At 41.1% G+C, this 22,358-nt stretch overlaps 1 protein-coding gene across 13 annotated transcripts in view; it reads left to right on the forward strand.

The window, feature by feature from the left end:
- DOCK9 (dedicator of cytokinesis 9) overlaps nt 1-22,358 on the forward strand; it is a 276,616-nt gene that overhangs the window by 44,583 nt on the left and 209,675 nt on the right. For 2 of the 13 annotated variants that reach the window (XM_059144090.1, XM_059144092.1), the window contains exon 1: nt 20,661-20,917. The exons of 5 other annotated variants lie outside the window; for them this stretch is intronic. In XM_059144090.1, coding sequence (XP_059000073.1) covers nt 20,759-20,917 — 159 coding nt within the window. In that variant the 5' untranslated portion in view covers nt 20,661-20,758. Of the gene's footprint in view, nt 1-20,659; nt 20,918-22,358 lie in introns of those variants that run through there. 6 more of the 13 variants (XM_059144088.1, XM_059144091.1, XM_059144085.1 and 3 more) reach the window with 5 other exon arrangements.

A 22,358-nucleotide genomic window follows, 5' to 3' on the forward strand; every position in this document is an offset into this window, starting at 1 on the left:
TGAGCCTTTCATTGTGTTTGAGCAGTTGTCATAGTGGAATTAGGAGAACTTTGGTTCATCTATTAATGCTCAGTAATTTCTAGGCACTACTTATCCTTTCCTTTTTTAATCTGCCTTTGAAGAATATACACATGCATGGGCTTGAGTGTAAATGTGCTTTCCCATGGGAGAAGCCAAAAATGGCACCTGGGAAAACTGAAATCCTCTTAGTTTTCAAAGGACAGAGAATGTGACATGCATTTTCTTCTTCCCTTTTCTCAGAAGTCAGTTTTGTTTTGAATTAAAAGTGGCATAACATCAGCTCTTCAGCTTCATAATTAGTAATACCAGAGTATTTTGATAACTTTAGAGCAGAGTCTGAATTGGATTGATTGAAGCTAACAAGAGAGCATACATTTGAGTCTTTGAGTGAAAATGTTACCATGAAGACTTTTCCCCTTACATAGCTTTATTGAGGATAATTGATGTACATTAAACTACACATATTTAAAATGTAAAATAGGCTAAGTTTTGACATCTTTCAAATCATCACTGTATTCAAATAATGAACATACCCATCACCCCCCAAATTCTCTGTGTGTCCTTTTGTGACCCGTCTCTCTCGTTCTTTCCTCCGTCCTACATAATCTGAGATGTGCTTTCTGTTTCTATAAATTAGGTTTTATAAAAATGCAGTCATTAGTTACAAACCTTTTTGCTCTAGCATCTTTGAGTCACATAATATTTTGTAATTTATACATGTTGTATATATCAATAATTCATTCCTTTTTATTGAGTAACACTTGATTATGTGGATATACTCTGATTTATTCATTCATCTATCAGTTCCCTGGACATTTGGGGTGTTTCTAGTCTTTGATTATTAGTAAAATTGCCATGAATTTAGTGTATAAGCTTTCATACAGATGCATATTTTAATTTCTCTTGGGTAAATATCCTAGCTGTAGAATGGTCATATGGTTGGAGAATGTTTACTTTTAAGAAACTGCCAGAGGGGGCGCCTGGGTGGCTCAGTGGGTTAAAGCCTCTGTCTGTCAAATAAATAAATAAAATCTTTAAAAAAAGAAAGAAACTGCCAGAATATTTTCTTTTTTTTTTTTTAAAGATTTTATTTATTTATTTGACAGAGAGATTACAAGTAGGCATAGAGGCAGGCAGAGAGAGAGAGAGGAGGAAGCAGGCTCCCTGCTGAGCAGAGAGCCCATGCGGTACTCGATCCCAGGACCCTGAGATCATGACCTGAGCCGAAGGCAGCGGCTTAACCCACTGAACCACCCAGGCGCCCGCCAGAATATTTTCTAAGGTGGTTGTACCATTTTATTTAACCCCAACAGCCTATTTTTGTATTAGAGTTCCTTTCCTCCATATCCATATCAACACTTGCTATGGGTCTGTCTTTGATCTTAGCCATTCTAGTAAGCGTGAGTAGGTAGCTCATTGAGCTTTAAAATAATTTTTGCTTATTGCTAACAAAGTCCAGCATCTTTTCATGTACTGCATTTTGTATTTCTATTATTTTAAGATTTTTACTTATTTACTTGAGAGAGAAAGAGTGAGTGAGAGAGGTAGCATGAATGGGGGTAGGGAGAGGGAGATGCAGGCTCCCTGCTCAGTCCCAATGTGGGGCTTGATTCCAGGACCGTGGGATTATGACCTCGGCTGAAGGCAGACCTTAACTCATTGAGCCACCCAGATACCCCTGTATATCTTTTTTGGGGAAGTATTTGTACCTTTTTGTCTGTTTTTAATTTTTTTCTTATTATTGAGTTTTGAAAGTTGTATATCTGGATAAAATTTTTTTTTATCAGATATATGACTTGAAAACCTTAAATCACTGAGTTAAAATTTGTTTCTTTTGCAGTTTTCTTTTTTGTAATCTTTTTAAATTTATATTTTAACTTTATACTATATATATTTATATTTTATTTTATTTTGTATTTATAAAGTTTACTGTTTAAACAATGTTAAAGTGGGGTGCCTTGGTGGTTCAGTTGTTAGAGCATGAGGTTTTGGGATCATGAGTTTGAGTCCCACATTGGGTGCAGAGATTTCTTATTTTAAATAGAAGTGAAAAAAAATTGTTTAATTGTATTGTTTGGTGGCATTAAGTACATTCACATTGTCTTCTTTTAATTTTATAGTTCAAAGTCTTAAAAAGCCCATTCGAGCATGAGCTCTTAGAGGGCAGGAACTATATCTTATTATCAGTTGTATTTCTAGAGTCTGTAATATGCTTGGCACATAGTAGGTCCCCAATAAATATTCAATGAATGGACAAAATGTTTTCAGGTTTGTAGTTGATTTAAGTATTAAGATTTAACTTTAACAAAGACCAAAAAGCAGTGGCTTGTAAAGTTTAGAAATTAAGTTCTCTTTTACATAATAGTGCAAATATAAACGGTCCAGTCTTGATTGATGACTCTACCATTTTGGGACCCCAGGCTCTTTCTGTCTGGTTGTTGTGCTGTCTCCCACATGATCTTTCTTTTCTTTTTTTTTTTTTTTTAATAAAGATTTTTTTTTTATTTATTTGACAGAGAGAGATCACAAGTAGGCAGAGAGGCAGGCAGAGAGAGAGAGGAGGAAGCAGGCTCCCTGCTAAGCAGAGAGCCCGATGCGGGACTCGATCCCAGGACCCTGAGATCATGACCTGAGCAGAAGGCAGTGGCTTAACCTACTGAGCCACCCAGGCGCCCCCCACATGATCTTTCTTATTGCAGCTTTAGATAGGCACTCCAGCTTCTGCTAACTTCTCTGTATTCTGGTTACCAGGAAGAGGTGATGCTAAGGGATGGTATACATTCCTTCCCATTTAAGTGTGCTTGGATGGCTCAGTTGGTTAGGCATCCGGCTCTTGATTTCAACTCAGGTCACGATCTCAGGGTTGTGAAATCTAGCCCCAGTTGGGCTCTGCGCTCAGCAGGGAGTCTGCTTGAGATTCTTTCTCTGCTTCTCTCTCTTCTTTCTCTCTCAAATAAATAAATAAAATCGTTTTTAAAAAAGTTGTATACATCACTTCTGCCTAGATCCCATTAGCCAGCACCTGGTCAGATAGCCATAGCTCCCTGCAACAGAGGCTGTGAAAGGTAGTCTTTGGCCGAGTGGTCATAAGCTTGCAAATATTGCTAATATTATATTGACAGGGGAGGATAGATACCAGAGTGAGGGAGGCAATCAGCAGTCTGACAGTGCTCATTCCTGTTTTGTGTAGGGTTATAGTTAATAGTTTAATTGGAGTCGAGGGTGTTTACTGCTAATATTAAATATGTTCACTGAAAATTGGGAAATTGAGAATGTATAACACAACAGAGGTTCATAATTGATGTCATTGGACTTGATCTTTCTTCAGCACTGAAACACGCTATGGTGAGCACATACCTGAAATTTGTCATACAGACTGTGAAGTTGAGGCAGAAGACAGAAACCCGTATCGCTAGAGCACTCCACTTCATTCTTCAGGAAATGGGGTGACTTCAGGTTTTGCAGTGTGGGAAAGTGACAGATTGGGGTCAAGAAAGGATAGTCTAGTGGCTCCCCTTTGACTGTTGGATGAAATCCAAACACATGAAATATGGTCTGCAAGGACCTGCCTTCTTGTTGTCCCTCAGCTCCTAGCATCTGCCTATGTTACCTGGCTTCTAGGTGTTCAGCTCCTCGACTGTTCCTTATTATTGTTATGTGTTGTGTGTCTTCTAGCACCACTGCTTTTAAAATAGAAATTTAAAATAGAAATACCTTTTTAAAAAAATAGAAATTTGGAGGTGAAGAAAAGGAGAGAAAGGGCCCATAGATTGGAGGAGTGAGCCTACGTAGGTCTCCCTGTCGGTCTCTAGCGTTTATTAGTGCTTGGTCCTCTGGCAAGTAGCTGAGGTACTTCTCACTGGTCATCTCTCCTCGTCCTCACCGCACCTGGCTAGGGATATATTATCCCTATTTTATAGACGAAGAACTGAGCCAGAGCTTAGGTGACTTACTTCAGGTTGCAACATTCAGAAACTTGGCAGGACCAGGGATGCCGGCTGACATCTGAGTCTGGGTTTTTCCTGCCACATCTTGTTCTTTTCTTTGAGAGGAAGGTCTGCTCTTGGGCTTAGGATGAAGGTTAGTGACTGCAGTAATACCAAGAGGCTGTGGAATGTCCATGAGCTTCAGAGTCAGGTTTGAGTTACACCTGCTGGAGATGTGCCCACTGAGAGCTTTTACCTTGATTACCAGTGAAATGACCTACCTCCTCACTGACTTATATTGGGAAAAACTGGGGGAGGGAGGAGGGAGATTTGGAGTACAGTTCTAACGAGTTGGAATGAATTCAGCCTTGATTCCTGCAAATGAATGCTTCAGGGTTGTGTGAATTGAGCAGTATTAAACATGTGCATTTCCCTCATCCTGAGGATCTTCCATGAATCCACTAGATGGAGCACATGGTTTGAATATATTTCATGATTTGAAGTTGGAAGAAAAGATGTGGTCTTCACTTTGGAGCGATGCTGTAGACCCCTGAAGTTGGCCACACATTTTGATCTATGGATTTGTTTTATTTCCCGTATAAGTATAAACGTTTCTTTTACTTAGTACTTATGTGGGTCAGGAATGTATGAGGTTCTTTGGGGGCAGAGAGGCGGCGTGGTAGAGTAGGAAGAGGTCTAACCTGCAAGTCTGCCAATGAGGGACAGATACCCAGTACTCTGTGACTTTGGTCATCTTTAATCATCTTTGAGCTTCAGCATCGTCACTTGTAATGTTGTTGCACTAGGTGATAATATGGAAGATGTACCTTACAGATGTTGGGTATATGGTGTCTTCCCTGCCATCCCTTTAGGTCACCAGTATAACCAAAGACACACCAGCCCCCATCCTGCCTGACTCAACTTGCAGTCACAGCCAGTGTCTGTAAAGTGGAGAGCCCATCGTAGTGCAGGACCCAAAGCGACCTTTGATGTCATTTGAGTTCAATTGCCATCATAGTGCTCTGTCACTCACTGGCATTCCTGCTCCTGTGTGAACGTACCCTGGGGCTAGAGTTTCATTTCCTCCCTGACAGCCTGTTCTATCTCAGGGCAATATTGAAGATGAGAGAATTTTTTACTATCAGTCCTGGTGTCCGTTCCAGAGCAGCCTGGATCTTGTAATCTAATCTGCTTTCCATATTCAGATTTTCTGTTTAGAGCCAAGATGGACATTTGTCTTCGCCTTCTCTGCTGCTGGGCCTGGCTGAATTAAATGATCTATCTGTAAAAAATAAAAAGTATCATCAAAGTGTTTCCTAGTCCTTAGCTCTTACCTGATGGATAGAAAAGCTGCCATACATACTTCAATTTGTCATCTGTGCCCAGATGTCCTAAAATTTTTAGCTTTTATAGCGAGGAACTATTCTTTAAGAGTTGTTGCCCCATTTTTTCCTAAAAGCCAATGATATCTTCGACTACTGGAATCTGCTGTAATGTTTAATGAAGTAAAATGAAAACTTTTCCTTTTAGGCAGCTTTGAAGTTTCTGTGGGAGTGTGTAATTTCACCATTCATAATTTCTGTTAATTTAAAATTCTGCTGAATACAGACTTTCACATGAGTTGACAGTCTTGGTTGCCAAGTACAAAAAGTTTGTGATCTTTTGAAGCCAACTGTTCAGAATTCCTTTAAAATTATACAGGTTTGATATCCTCAATGGAAAAGCAACAAAACACCAAGCTCACTTTAATTTATAGCGCCTAAGTGAATATATTTTTATAGTATCTCTTCTTTTGGTTGATAAAAAGGGCATGGCTGCAGTTTTCATTCTCCCAAATAGAGGAGTTTTCAGGGCTCATGTATTTAGATGGGTTTTGGAATCAGTTTTAACATTAGTTTATCCATTGTATCTTCATTGGCACCAATAACACATTAACTATGTATGGCCATCTTCTCATTTACTGGGTAAGAAACTTCCTTGGACTGAGACCACTTAGCATAAGGATATACCTTGATCTCTAGGTGACCTCCAGCCAGTGACCTACATTGGTGACTCTGATGGGTTAAAAGAAGGAAATGCATCATTAGTTTTTCCCAGGAAATATTAAGTCATCAGGACATTTCTTTCGTTACATTATAGATATAATCGCGCTCTTGGTTATTACGAAGTTAAGAAGCATGTCTTCCCAGAAGAGGCCTTGAGTTTGTTTATTTGTGGAAGTCAGACTCTACTAATCTCTGCTACCCATCAGGGGTGTGTCCTAAGCAGGTGGCTGTGACACCAGCTCTTGAATCCTCTGGTTCTTGTCAGGAAGAGTAGGAAGGAAGGAAGGAATCACCTTCCATACAAGTGAGGGATTTAGGTTGTGAGTGGAACATGAAGCAGACCCTTCAAATCGAGACGTTCCATTAGCTGTGCATGAAGCACCTTTGCTATTTTAGAAGTTTTGCTTGGGTCCTGGGATAATAAAAATGATACCTGGCGCTTCCTGAGTATTTCTTGGATGCTCTTTGGGTCTGGAGTATATACCTGCCTTTTCAGCTAATGAAAAGGACCAAACCCAGCGCCTTCTTTTCCCAAATAGAGGACCAGATCTATTTTAAGTAACAAATGTAACCAAATAAAGAACTGGAAGATATGTGCTTTTTTCCTGAGTATTACATTTGTAAATACCTTATAATTTTAAATTCCTCTGTGTAATCGATGTTGTTATTAATTTATTATTATTATTTTTTACAGAGAGAGTGTGTGGGAGTGGGGTGGGGAAGGGGTAGAAGGAGAGGGAGAGAGACAATCTCAAGCAGACTCTACACTTGGTGCAGAGCCCAATGCAGGGCTCAGTCTCAGACCTGAGATCATGACCTGAGCTGAAATCAAGAGTTGGACACTTAACCAACCGTGCCATCCAGGCACCCCATCAACATTACTATTAACGGAGTTTGTGACATGCTGGGAAGAGCAGGGACTTAGAAGTCAGGGAGCTTTGGTTCGTATTCTACATACTGGCTGTGTGACTTTGGCCAAGTTAGTTTACTTCTCTGATCCTTGGTCTTACCATCTGTAATGGGAGACTTTGGCCAAGTTAGTTTACTTCTCTGATCCTTGGTCTTACCATCTGTAATGGGAGAGTCCCAGAGGCAACCCACTCTTCTGGCTTAATGGGTTCCTAGATAACATTTGAAACAATGTCTGTTAAATTCTGTCATCTGTTAAATTCTGTATTTCCCTTAAGCATGATATTGCAAATTAGGATTGTATTGTAGAGAATATTTTTATTAAAAATTAGTGAAAGCATCAAATATTATATTTTTAAGTTATAGTAATAGGTACTTTAAAAAACAACAATTATGAAAAAATATATTTATTTAAAAGTCTATGTTACCATTATATTCCCTTTTGAGATATTCTAGATGGATTTTAGGGGAAGAGCCTTCTTAAAATATAAATAACCTGAACTTTGGGCTAAAGTTGCAAGCAAGCATAGACAACATCCAGAAATAAACAGATGTGTTCCAAAATCTAAGCCATTCACTTTAAGAGGAATTATTTGCCTGTCCAAATGCCTGGTCTAGTGGAGGGAGTGTTTCTATCTTTAGGAATCCCTTACTTTTACACTGTAATGATATCTGATTTCAAGCACAATTTCAGGGACATACCTAAAGTATTTGGTTGTATTGGTTGCCTGTGGTCAGTCTGCTGTTTTGTAATGAGGCATCATAAGCCTGTCTTCCTTAGCAGTGGCACCATCACTATTAAGAAGCATTCCTTTAAAAAAAAAAAAAAATCACGTGCAAGAATGTGCTCAGCTTCAAAACAGTATCTTCCTCTTTAATGGCATTAGCTAAATGTGAATGCTGATGCTGTCCCATTGGTTCAGTTTGTTTGTTTGTTTGTTTATTTGACAGAGATCACAAGTAGGCAGAGAGGCAGGCAGAGAGAGGAGGAAGCAGGCTCCCTGCTGAGCAGAGAGCCCAATGCGGGGCTCTATTCCAGGACCCTGAGATCATGACCTGAGCGAAGGCAGAGGCTTTAACCCACTGAGCCACCCATGCACCCCCCATTGGTTCAGTTTTGAACAAACCATCCTTCATTCAAGCTGGGCATGCCTTTAATGCTGTATACCAGACCTTTTCGTAAGCATTTGAAAGAAAGTTAATTCTGTTTGCTGAAATGGTTTGGTCCTTAGGCATGCTGTCTTTATCACATGCCATTATATGTGTGTCTAGACACAGACGTTTCATTTTACTTATCAGTGCATTGTGGTTTCTTATCATGATTTATATCATTTGCCTGTGACACTAGGTTTTCTTCTGATATTTTCCCTAGTCTTTTTTGTTTCACAGCTTCACTGAGGTATAATTTACATGCCATAAACTTCAGTCTAAATTTTAAATATTCAGACTGAGGGTTGCTGGAGGGGAGGGGGTGACGGTGATGGACCTTAAGGAGGGCACGTGATGTATTAAGCACTGGGTATTATAGAACACTGATGAATCACTGAGCTCCACCTCTGAAGCTGATAATATACTATATGTTAATTGAATTTGAATAAAAAATAAATTGTAAATGTTCAACAAGTTTCAGTAAATTTGGACATTCGTGCACTCATCACTGTGGTCTAATTATAGAACATTTCTGTCACCCCCAAAAGAAATCTTCATGCCTATTTCCAGTTCCCACCCCTAGCTCCAGGCAACTACTCATCTACTTTCTGTCTCTATAGATATACTGTTTCTCAGTAGTTAGAAGTAGAATCATACAATATGTGCTTTTGCGTCTGGCTCCTTTTACTCAGCTAATTATTTTTGAGGTTCACCCGTGCTGTGGAGTGTGTGAGTAATTCCTTCCTTTTTATTGCCAAATAGTATTCCATTCTGTTGTCTGGATAAAACACATTTTGTTTCTCCAGTTACCAGTTGATGGACATTTGAGTTGTTTGCACTTTCTGGTTATTGTGAATATTGTTGCTGGGAACATTTGGATGCATCTCTGTGACCATGTGCTTTCGTTTTTCTTGGGTGGATACTTAGGAATGGAACTGCTAGGTTAGATGGTAACTCTTTGTTTCACATTTTTAAGTGCTGTTAAAGTGCTTGCTGCGGTGGTTCTACCAGCCATGGATTAGGGTTCCAATTATTCCACAGCCTTGCTGACACTCAGTATGGCCAGTCTAAAGATTCTAGCCATCCTGTTAGATGTGTAGTGGGATCTCACTGAGTTTTAATTTGCATTTCCCTAATAATGTTGAGCATCTTTTTATGTGCTTATTGGTTCTTCTCATTCTTTGGTGATCCTTGTCTTTTAAAACTGTTGAGAGCTTAGCATAGTATAATAGTTAGGGTCCAGCCAGGAAACAGAAATCGTATCAGTTATTTTAACAGAGAGAATTAAAGAATTGCTGTTAAGTATAAAGTTGTTAAGCTGGGGGAGGCCTGTGTGGCTCAGTCCGTTAAGCCTCAGCCTTTGGCTCAGGTCATGATCCTAGGGTTCTGAGATTAAGTCCTGAATCCAGCACCTTGCTCAGCAGGGAGCCTGCTTCTCCTGCCTGCCGTTTCCCCTGCTTGTGCTGTCTCTCTCCTTCTCTGTCTGACAAATAAACAAATAAAATCTTAAAAAAAATTGTCAAGTTGGTAATTAAAAAGGTAAAAAGAGAACATTACCGTATCATAGAGGTAGTGACTGCAGGAAGCAGCCGTGTGCCTTGGGACTGGGAGGATCCGGAAATGAGACTGTGTTACAAAATCTTAGAAACTTGGAGGGGGTGCCCACAGAACTGAAGCCAAGACCTCTGAGGAGTGGGGGCTGGGCAGCTGGCCATGGTTTCTGAGGGTGGCTGTGATGAAGATGGGTCTGTACGTGTTAAATGTAAATGGCAGACCTGTTTCAGGTGCTACCTGGGAAGGCACTGTTCCTACCAGGGTGCAGGAGCATTGCAGGGTGACTTGAGGAACCAAAGCCCCAGGAAGCAGGAACCAAGGAGCAAGCTCCCTTTCCTCCCCAGGCTTTGCATCCTCCCTCTTGTGCCCCCTAGAGGCGAGCCCCACAGGGAGCCAACTGGTCAAGCTTTCAGAATGCGGTGTTCCCAGCTAGCCCCAGGGAGCTGAGTTGGAAGGCTGCCGCTGGAGTCTGGAGACTGTAGCTTAATAACTGGCACTGCCCACCCCTTTGACTGCTCAGCAAGCAGACACCCCACCCCTCCCCCGGCATATCTGAACTGCCATACAGCAAAAATGACTATGTTTCAGCCTAACAGAACACAGATACCTTTAGTCAGAGGAAGGTGTTCTCACCAGGTCCTCGAGACAAGAAGTCACATCTCATTAGTCATCTTATCTGTCTTTGGGGGAAGGTCACATTTCCGTTTCTGGACTTTGTTCATTAATTCTTAAATTCTTTTGCAATCTTGCAGGAATATATGCTACCTGAAGTCTAAATTGTAGTGTCAAGTTTCAGCAACAGTACTTGTATAAAATAGAAGGAGAAGAATTTGTTAGCCCCCCTCCCAACACCCAAGCAGGAGGCAAGAGGGAGATACGCAGTGCTGTTGTAGGGTTTACTTCTCTTACTAGCCGGTTGGCTGTAGTTGATATTTATATCTTTACTCTTCTATTTCTCTTATTACTGCTTCCAGATTTCCTTTGTCCCCAGCCGGGATCTCAACTGATTAGAATTCTTTACTTGACTGTCTGAATTCTCGGTGGTCCCACCTTTCTTTTGATTGCTGTGGTTTTTCGTGAACTTGAACTATTAGAGATAGAATTGCTAGGAGATGCCGTGAAGAACCGCCCTGGATTTCTGAGTCTTTGGAGGCAGCAACCTAGTTTCCTCTTACCCTGTCCGGTGGAGTCTCCTCTTTTGCTTCTTGGTTCAGTGGCTTAAGGAGCCCCCAAATGGCTGGGTGGCAGTCTGGCCTTCAGGTTCATTGTACACGGTGGTCTCCCTTTAGCCTTTAATGAAAGCTTTCTTCCCTTTAGATCCAGGATCTCCATCCCAGCAGGGATGCAGTGTGTAACTAGGGCAGTAGAGTGGGCTCCCTCCGAATTCAATCCCTTGATTCCTAGACCAGTGTCTTCTGACCTGGGCAGAGACAGCTGACCGAGAGTGTGTGCTGTGTATGTGAGGCAGAACAGCGTCCGTTCAGAGCGCTGTTTCACCAGTGCCCTCCTCAGTAGGCCATTTCGTTCTTCTCAAGGGCTGGCTGCTTGTAGGTAAGGAGAGTATGTGGGAGAGCTGGTGAATTCCGAGTGCTGAGAGACCGTACGTAATAACTGGTACATGTGGGTTTTTTCCCCCAAACTGCAGGCCATGAGCCATAGTGGTCCTGAAAACAGTTTAGTGGGCTGTGTCTGGTTTCCTCCCTCCCTCCCTTCTTCCCTTCCCCCCACTGAGCTAGGATAGACTAGAGAGGCGTACTGTATGGGTACCTGTATCTTTGGGAAAGCTTGAAAGCTCTTGGTCTAAGGAGACATTTGGACTTGTGGGGTACTTATCTCTAACCCCCCATGGTTTCTCAGCCCTACTCCACATGACGTCAGCGTTAGTTGCAATCCTTCAGGGGTCCTGTGAGGATGGGTTTCTGTGGAAATCTTCTTTACTTGTAACAAGTTCAAGGGGTAGCAATCGTGAGTGAGATCACTTATAAAACTTAACTTTAAGAGCTGATCAGAAGGTTAATTGAGACCTCATGTCTGAATTCTGTCTCAGTGTCTGGCATGTTGTTAGATGTCCGTCTGTGTAACATACCCTGTTAAGAATGTGCCCGATACTCTTTATACAGTGTTTTCCTTTAAATTTTACATTAAAATTTACATTTAAAGTGTTAGTCTATATAGTTCAAGTGACTAGAATGACCTAAATAGAGCCAACTCCATGGTCTAAATAAAAATTCAGGATCTCCTGTTAATGTTCTGTCAATTTTCATCCCTCTTCTGACTTTTTCTCTATGTGCTATTTTTTCTTGGATTTTGAGAGCTTGTGGTTAAAGCAGAGATGAAAATTTTGTGGGAAAATATCTATAAAATAAATTTCTTTATTTTTGGAGTAAATGAATTGGGAGAGGTGGCCCAGCCCTCAGACACAGACCTTGCAACACAATGAATGAGCCAGAGTTAGAGAGCAGACAAAAGTTTTCCTTTAAGTGCTCAGTAAATTTAAAGCAGAAGAGCTTGCTTGAAGAAATCATCTTGCCATTATCTTCTGTACTTTTGGGAATTCGTTGTGTTGGGAGTAGTGATACATTTTGGAAAGATAACTGTGTTAAGGGTAGAGTGCTTTCAAGAGAAATTCAGCTTTTTATAGGTGTGCCCGTGATACGTCCTATGTTTTTTTTAAACAGCTTTATTGAGATACAATTCACTTACCATACAATTAACCATGTAAAGTATACCATCCAGTGTTTTTCAGTATATTCACAGTGTTGTGTATCCATCACCGTAATTAACTTTAGAAGGCTGTTATTACCTGCACCCCCCCCCCCCCATGAAATCCTGTGACTTTCCCATTCTACTTAACTCACCCCCACCCCCAGGCAAGCACTGATTGCTCTCTGTCTCTGCTGGTTTGCCTGTTCTGGACATTTCATACCAACAGAATCATGTAATATGTGATCCTTCATGACTGGCTTCTTTCACTAAGGCTCATCCACATTGTAGCATGTATCAGTACTTCATTTCTTTTTATTACAGAATAATATTCCATTGTATGGATAGACCACATCTTGTTTATCCATTTGTCAGTTGGTAGACGTTTGGGTTGTGTCCACTTTGGGGCTATTATGAATAATACCGTTAAGAACATTCATGTATGGGTTTTTGTATGGGCATGGTATTTTCAGCTCTCTTGGATATATAGCTAGCTAGGAGTGGAATTGTTGGATTATGTGGTAACTCTGTATTTAACCATTTGAGGAATTCTCAGCTTGGTTTCCCAAGCAGCCTCCCTATTTTACATTCCTACAACAGTGTAGGAACAATCCAGCTTCTCTATGTCCTTATGTCTTTATTTTAGCCATTTTCATAGATATGAAGTGCTGTCTGCTGATTTTGATTTTACGCTTTTCTGATGACTTTTTTCCTGATGAGTTTCCATTTGCTTATTGGCCATTGATACATCTTCTTTGGGTCCTGTTTTTAGGTGGCATGGAGGCATGGCGATATCTTCGATCTGTCCAATTCCTAGGTGGAAAGTAGTTTCCCTGAAAAGTTTCTTGCTTCTCTAAGTGAAATTCATTTACACACCAGGAAGTGTTCTATTCAAAGTAACATTTTTTTAAAACACAGTTACAGTTAAGTCATAACCCAACTAGAGACTGTATATAAAAGTGAATCTTAGGAAGTCCTGAATTTTTTGTCCCTTAAAAAAAAACGAAAACTCATAAGGGCTCAAAGAGTAGAGTTTTCTGAGTCTTATAAGCAGGGGCACGGACCCAGTCTCTTCTGACTTGACAAGAAGTCTGGACAAAGGAGCACATACTATATTTTGAGTCTGTTTACTCTGGTTTTTCAAAGCCATAGGAATATTTTGGAAAAGTTGTGTTTTTCTTCCTATAATTTGGGGGAGCTAACCATTGCAGTATCTTCATTTCTTATTTGCCTTTTGATTAATCTAACTGAAAGTTCAACTATATTGAGATAGTTTTTAAAAGGACAAACTCAGATTTTATGTTTAATTTTTCCTTTTTACCCTCCAGAAGTTTTTATTCATGTCGGAGGCAGTTTTTCTGTCTTGACACAATGACAGTGAAAGATTTAAAGTATTCAGCTGCTGAGATGTGAGATGCGAATAATTGAGGTGTGTAGGGTCTGAATTTTAGTCTTTCTCTTCGCATGCAAGATCAACTTTCCAACAGCTCTACCTCCATATTTGAAGCACATAAACTGTTTCATGAGTGCATTTGTTCGCCACTTACACTGTGTGGTGTCTTTTCAGTTGTTTAAATTCGGTATGCCTTGCTTCTGAGTGATCTTCTCAGATGTTGGCCTAAAGTAGAATTTGCCTGGAAGAGGCTGGTGGGGTCCAAGAGGACATCACTCTGAGTTCTGATTTCCTTCTGCCTGCGTGTTTGTGTTTGCTCGCCTTCCTTGTTTCTCACTCAGTGTCTCGTCTACAGTTGGTTGTTGGTGCTTCCTGCCTTCGTGGCGATCTGCCCGGTTATCAGCCTCCCTCCCCTGAGTACCTGGCCCCAGCCTGTGTTTTCAGTGAAGAGTTAAAGCTTTGCACATAGAGGAGCAGCTTCTCATATTTGACAGAATCAGTGCTTATGAATTTATTGGTTTTTCGTTGAAGACCCCAGCACCCTCAGAAACTTTTACAGTTTTGTTCTTTAACCTCCCATGATGGTAATTGGAGTTCTGAATTAGTCTGCAGCTTCCTGAGCGGAGGGTTAAATGAGACCCTGTAAACGCTGTTGGTTCTCTCCTTTTGGAGTTCTTTATGAAAGAAGTGGGAGGTCTATGAGTCAGGAATTTGATTTCCCCTCTCTTGTTTCTGTGACAATATGTAGCTGGAAGGGTTTTTCTGTAGGGGTTTTCCATTCCCAAGTGGAATGAGGAAATGAATATAAATATAAAGCCTGTTCCTGGGCTTTTCTGCCCTTTGTGTGGGCCAGGGTCAGACAAGGGAGACAAGTACCCTCCTGGCTTTCTGTTATTTCACTTGTTCCTGGAAGTCATAGGAAAGTAGTCTAGTAACTGTGTCGTCACCCCCCCTTTTAAAAAATAGTGATAAGATACGTATGACATAAAATTAACCATTTTAACTTTTTTTTCTTTTTAAAGATTTTATTTATTTATTTGACAGTAGATGGAGAGGCAGGCAGAGAGAGAGAGAGAGAGAGAGAGAAGCAGGCTCCCCGCTGAGCAGAGAGCCCGATGCGGGACCCGATCCCAGGACCCTGAGATCATGACCTGAGCCGAAGGCAGTGGCTTAACCCACTGAGCCACCCAGGTGCCCACCATTTTAACTATTTTTAAATATTCAGTTTAGTGATATTAAGCACATTCAGCACCTGGTTCACCATCCATGTCTGTCATTCATCTCTGGACTATTTTCATCATCCCATACTGAAACTGTACCTACTGAATAATAATTCCTCGTTCCCCTTCCCCCCAAGCTCCTGGTAACTACCATTTTGTTCTCCATCTTCATGAATGTATCTATTCTAGCTATGTCATTTAAGTAGAGTCATACAGTATTTGTTCTTTTGTGTCGGGCTTATTTCACTGAGCATAATGTCCTCAAAGTTTATTATCCATGTTGTAGCAGGTGACAGGATGCCCTTCCTTTTTAATGCTTAATAATATCCCATGGTATGTACATAGCACATTCTGTCTGTTTGTTGGTGGACACTTAGATTCCTTTCACCTCTTGATAATAATGCTGCTATGAACATAGGTATGCAAATATCTCTTCAAAACTCTGCTTTCAGTTCCTTTGGGTATCTACTCAGAAGTGGATCATATAATTCTTCATTTAATTTTGGGAGGAATCAACCATACTCTATTTCACAGTGGCTGCACCATTTTATATTCCTATTAGTGAGTTAAGTTCATTCTTAACTCCAACTCTTCTTCCTTTAGGAGTTCCGTTTTATTTTAAAGGCTTTTTAACCCAGTCTTCTGTCTATAAAAGGAAGATTCTCTAGTTTCTTTTGAGAGACTCTGGTCATCTTGGGAAGACCTCCATGGGCGTGCCGGGTGTTCAGAGTGCCTCATGTGGACTGCTTGCCTCCCTGATATTCTAGCACCAACATGGAGACACCTGTCTCTGCTTTGGAGAACATTTAAATACCACTGTTAGCAGCAGACTTGGTTCAAATACTTTATGTAGTTACAACTTTAGAGATACAATTTTAGCAAAATTAGTTTCACCAAGCTCTCTGAGCGTGTGTGTGTGTGTGTGTGTCTGTGTGTGTCTGTGTGTGTCTAAAACTCCTGCCTGTGCCCTCGTCCCCTAGGTCCATCTGCCATCTCTCTACATCTCTAAATGATGGATAAATTTAGATATGCTATAAGTCTGCCTTCTCTCCCACAAATTTTGAGGTTTGTATTCCTGAAATACACAATGGTAGGAGAGTTTACCTTGTCCTTATTTTTAAAAAGATCCTTATGTACCTAATAACATTAACTTAATTTTCCTTACTTAAAACAAACAAACAAACAAACTTCTTCTAATGGTCATTGCCAAAACCTGCACTCCATTCCACACCATCTTAACTCCCTTTTCTTGTTCCGTAACACTCCCATTTCTCTCTTGGAATCATTTTTTTAACCAATATAATAATTTGGAATTTATATTTATTAGATCTTAAATTCTCATACGCTTGGGTTTTGTGTAAGAAATGCTTGTATTTTTAGAAAAACTACCGCACTTTATAGTAGGAAAGATAAAAATTTAATTTGCGGAAAGGTGGAGGAGACCAACATTTATTGGACATGTAGTATGCCCATGCTGGGCGCGCTACTTCCCTTTGCTTATACTGATGGAATATATAATGAATAAGGAATTGACAAGCCAACTTAGATAAGGTTTCTTTGTTCAGCAGAATTCACTGATTGCATTGAGAAACGTAGTATGGACTGTCAGGCAGTCCATTTCCATTTTATGGAAATAAGACACCCAAATGGCACTTAGATAGAATGTGATGTATTATTATTATTATTATTATGTGTGAGATCTTCATTTCAGCCACTGTAGAATGGACAGAATTCCACTTATTTCCTGGCCTTCTAAGGTAGGACCCAAGGTCTAACCTAGGTAGAAGACTTGTATGTATCTGAGATAGAATATTACTTGCAGTTTGTAGTTCTAGATTTTTTTAGGTGTTACTTCAGATTCTAATTTATGCGTACTTTTCTGAGAGAGTATGAAGTAAATCTGCTAGTCAAACTAATTTGGTCCTTAGAACATACTTAAAACAGAAGAGCAGTTGGCAAGGAGAAGGCTGCAAATGGGAGTGGCAGCTCTGGATAGATCCGCTTTGGGAGGTGGAATCAAAGCTTGAGACCGATTTGCTGTGGTCTCTGTGGCCCAGTGGCTGAAGTTTGTCCATGACCCCTGAGTGGGGCAGCAAGTGTTACTGTAAACGTTCTGTTTGTACAGGTTTTCTGGTGGTTTGTACAGTGAGGAGCCCCTTTCCTAGATTAAAATGCACACCCCAAGGGCAGCCACAGGTTCTCCCAGGGTCTGTGGTTTGTGTATTCCCGTGAAGTGGGCCAGAGCAGCAGTCCAAATTGTAAATTCATTAAGCAAGGTAGCTATTCCGGAGCTACTCAGTAAGTCCTTTGTGAAGTATAAAACAATAGTTACTGACATGTTCATCGCAGTTTCTTGGTTGAGTTCTCCCCTATTACTTTATTTGAACTTGACAAATGGGCAGAATAAGAGGCTGCCTTCCTCCCCTCTCCTATTTTTGAAAACAGTGTTATTGAGATACAATTCACTGTTGGGACCACTCCACAGAAACAGGACGGCCCCTCCTCCTGCTCCCCTCACACCCCAAATGTGCTTTGGATGTTGAGGCTGATGACACCGTACTCATGAGAAGGTTGTGGAGAGGTCAGTAACTCACGTAATGAGGCTCTCTGAGGAGAGCAGGGCAGCTCCCAAACAGGACCTGAGCCTGGTTTGGGATTTCTATGATGGTTAGCAGGTGGGGCCAGGGTGAGGGCTCCTGAGTGGTTTGAATTTCCTCCAGGGACCCAGGGAGGGAACCACCTGGAATGTCCTTTCAGTTTGGTCAGATATGGGACAGGAGGGGAAAGAAGCGGGGGAATGCTTAAAATCAATCAACAACTATTGATGTTGGTAGTAAAACATCAGTAGTGGAGTCAGGCTCTTTATTCACAGATTGTAGAACTCACCTGTTTAAAATGTCAATCCAGTGGTTTTTAGTGTATTTGCAGACTATACACTGTGTATGGATAGCATACATGTTAGAAACACTGTCCAATTTCTGAGCATTTTTATTACTCCTAAAAGAAGTTTTGTGCCCGTTGGCAGTCACTTCCCATTCCCTGGCAACTGCTGATCTACTTTCTATCTCTGTGGATTTTTTGGACATTTCATTTAAATCGAGTCATATAAGATGAGGTCTTCTGTGACTGGCTTCTTTCATTCTCCATAACATTTTGAGGTCCATCCATATTGTAGCACGTGTCACTACTTCATTCCTTTTTATGGCTTAAAAGTATGACATTGTGTGGAGATACCATCCCAGTTTGTCATATTAAAAGACGATTGATTTGGAACATCTGAGGGTGAGGCGGTGCTAGGAGAGTCAGGTACCCTTATTAGCAGGGGAGGAAGACATGGGCTTGGGGCTCAAGACGGAGTCAGGGCAGAAATCCAGTCTTGGGAATTGTGAAAAGGAGAGGTCACATTTAATAAGAGAGTAAGTGTGATTTCCAGATTGAAATACATACGCGGTAGGTGGCTGAACTGGTTGCCAATAGATACCACCCATCTCCATGTCTTCTGATGGAATTCACAGTAATTATCCTTGTAGACTAATCCAGGATCATTCTGATGCAGAAAAATCAGTGAAACCAAAGACACATTTGAATGATTCGTTTTGTCATGCCTCTATTAGCATGAAACCCGTTTCTGGCCTTGTTGACTCCTTTGCTCTAAATAGTTTGTTGTTTTTCTTGCCACTAATTTTTTTGCCCACTAATGATTAACATTTAAAATTGATACAAGTTGCTTAAATGCTTGTTAGTAGGTCCCTAGGAAACATTTCTTTTTTCCTCTGAATGATTGTTAGGAAGTTGTTCCATGCTGTCCCACTGTTTTAAATATTAACTCGGGAGTTTTTAACATAAATCAAATAGAATATACTAGCAGCTTCAGATTTTGCTTGGTTATCATTTATAATCTTTCGTAAAGTCCAAACATGATCTTTTGTATCTCAAATGATATTTCCTGGTTTCTGCACCCAGGATGTCTGAAATAGGTAGTAACAATAGTAAATCAAGCTTCAATTTCTAGGTACCATCTTTATATTCAGTAAACTATTATTTTTTAAGTTGTTTTCCTTGCAGTGCAGAAGTTTAGATGGCCTTTCGGAATTCTCAAGATAGATAATTTAACCCATGTGTTGGGTGTTTTGTAGTCTACATTGTTGTGTTTCCATGTCATTTATCTGCCAGTATTGTGATGTCACATGAAGACTTGGCTCTTCTGATGTCAGGACTTGGGTGTAGTCTTAACACTGTAGCCCTGTTGTAACAAGAGTTGCTATTCTGAAAGCTGAATGCTGTAGACCACAGATAGTTACTCTCGTGTTTTTTTCTTTTTCCCCCCTGTGGCTGTTAGATAAACCTTGCATAAAAATGCAGGAGAAAGGAGTAGCCTAGGTTTTTGCTTATCTATGGGGCCTAATAGGTAAACTCACCATAAGAACCAGAAATTTGGGGGTTAGGGGACTACATGGTATTCTCTAAAGATCTGCTTTTATTACATTATACAGATCTCCAGTAAGCAATTCACAGGTACTCAATCATTATAATTCACTCTAACTTCAAAATCTGTAGATAGAAAATGAAAACCATCTGTTGCCTTGTGAAATAAGGAAGAATTCAAAACAGATCTTAAAAGAGCAGTAACTTTTTTCTAGATGCATTTTATGGAGAGGAGGGGTTTTCCTGTGTTCATCATAGTGATTTTATGTAATTTACTTTTCATTTTTTAGAAGGAAAATGCAAGTTTCAACTTAGTGTTCTGTCAGTGACATGCTTCCCTATTAGCCCTCACCAAAGACACACAGAGGTAGTAGAGAGTTACTACGTTCATTCTGTAGTGGAGGGACCTGGATTCCTTCTGCATCCCAAATAATAACCCTGTTGACTGTGGGACTTCAGTGCGTGTTTAGCATCATGTCCTAGAGCCCTGCTTCAGAAGGTGTATGTCCCGCCCGATCAGGTCACTCTTTATGCATGTTCTCATTTGCATCTTTGGGTACCAGAGATGGGAGAATCCTATTAAGCAGTGCAAACTTGCTAGCCCTCTCTCTGGCGGAGTGGAAGTGGGCAGAAGTCAAGATTGACACAGCAATTTTGTGTTCCCCTGGGATTTGCTGTCAGCAAGCTGTTACCCACACATGCAAAAGGTTGTTTGAAGTGGGCTTATACATGTTTCCATAGCAGCAGTCATCTTAGTGATTTCTCTCATTTTGGGGCTTCTTTTCCCTTTTGCTTCTCTGTTCCTCACGGATGCAGGATTAAACAAACAGCATATTTAGGTCAAGGAAAGAGATGTTTGCTAATATAGATGCTAGGCTGAGCATTCTGGGAGAGTGATTTCTTGCAGCAGATGAACATTCTTTGTGCCTTCCAGCAGCATCTGCAGCAGGGTGGCTGTCTGGCACCATTTTTTCATTTTGGGCAGGTTCTGAGATTCAGAACAATCCTAAGCAAATCACGGGAGCCGGCAGTTTTCCAGTAACCACATGTAAATCGTCGGCTGGTTTGTTCTTGGGTATTAACAAGGAAGCAATCTACTGGAAAAACGGCACTTTAAAGATTTTGGTGCATCCGAGGTGTGTCATCTGGTTTTTGCACCACCCCTCCTGTTTGACACTCGGAGCCGGGATTTTTTTTTTTTTTTTTTTTTTTTTTTTTTTTTTTTTTTTTTTTTGTCAGGCAGTTGGGCAGGAGCAGATTCTAGTGCAACAGCTCAGAGCTTCCCTTCTGTTCTGGTGCCGGCAACTGCCTGTCGTGAAGATGGTTCAGTGGGAGCCTGCTCAGAAGAGCCAAGGAAGATGATGTGGAGATGGAGTAGAGATTGCTAGAAATCGGAACATCCACACCTTGGGGATGGGTTGCACTACTAGTGTCATTCTGTTTAAAGGCATCCGCACCGTTTTTGAAAGAAACTGTGCTTATATGTGCAAACAGCAAGGAGAGAATAATGCCCTTGACTATACAGCATGCCATTGGACAAAAGAAGATTCAGAACTATTGATCTCCTGTCTGGTAAATGCTGTCTTGCTTAATTAACAAGTACTTTGATGGTGTTAGAATAAACTTGTCTTTACTTATAAAGCAGATGTATTTATTTACTGCAGCATGCTTATATATTTCTAGCCTGGGTGCATAAATGGGTAATTAAGTGGCTTTAAGTTTAATTATGAGGTGCCTGTTTGTATGTGGGAGAATGCCATGCATTCACCAAAGCTTTAGTATGTACAGAGAGAGAGGAGCCAGAGTAAGCTAATTGATTACAGATTAGTTTTCTAAGTTAGCTTGATGAGCGTCTATGTTCTTACTATATAGTCTCAGAAATAATGTGTGGCAAAGTGTGTATTTCGGGTTTTCTATACTGAACCCTCTACCAGTGATAGTGAATTATTCAGTTCCTTTACCTCTTCGTCTTTTCCTTGGCGAAATTTTCTTGCTAATGGCTTGTGGTCAGTCCTCCCATCTGAGGGAGAAATTTAAAGGGAGCCTGAAAGAAAACTGTAATGGGCGTGAGAAAAATATTTATAGTTTTATTGTTTTAAGTCTGGCTATTTAAAATGTTTTTGGGCGAAGGTTCTCGAGACCTCAAGGAAGCTTAGCTAACACTTGTGTGCTCTTTGCTCCCCTTACGATGCTCAAGGAGGTGTCAGGTCGCAGCTGGGTGTGCCCGTCCATGGCCTCACAAATACCGGGCTGGTGAGGAAGCTGCATATGGGTCTCCTCTTCCCTCAGGACGCCTTGCCATTTTCCCTTCTGTTCTTATCACAGCTTTTTGTCAAAACGAGTGAGAATAACACACGTGGGAGTTTCTGTGTGTGTCTGGCCAGCAGCCACTCGGTATGGGGAGGGCGATGTGTGTGGAAACCCCAAATCCGTTCCTGGTCGTTAGGTTGCCCTCCGACAGGGCAAGGGGGGTGCTGGCGGGCCACAGGCACGCCAGGATCAGATCAGGTCACCCCGGCCTTGCAGGAACCCAAGAGAGGATGCGTTTCATAGAGGGTCTTCTGTGAGATTAGCTTTCCGAACACTTGGGAGGAAGGGAAAAGAGCATCATTTGAGCACCAGATGCATTTTGGAAGGCAGTTTTATGTGTGGGTTTGGAACTTAAGTGGGGCTGTATTAACTGTTAAATATTTTAGACTCTAATGTATTTTGGAATAGGCTTTTGAGAACAACTGGTGTCAGATTGGAAGGACTAGCTCATTACGGAGTCTGCCCCGTTAGGTGTAATCCATAATGCTGACGGCCCCAGGACTGCTGCATCTCTCCCAGGCTGCCCGCTTCTGCTCCCTCAGGTCACACTAACTTGTCTCGGGTTAACCCATCTTTGAGAGACTCTGCTTGTTTTTCTTTCTATTTTGTTGCACGAGGGAGTCATAGCCTGCCGGGGGCTTCGTCGGCGCGCTGGAACTGGAGTTTGAGGTGCTCCTGTGGTTGGGTCAGGTGCCTGCTGCCC

The sequence above is a fragment of the Mustela lutreola genome, chromosome 13, assembly GCF_030435805.1.
Source record: "Mustela lutreola isolate mMusLut2 chromosome 13, mMusLut2.pri, whole genome shotgun sequence".
Taxonomy (NCBI): domain Eukaryota; kingdom Metazoa; phylum Chordata; class Mammalia; order Carnivora; family Mustelidae; genus Mustela; species Mustela lutreola.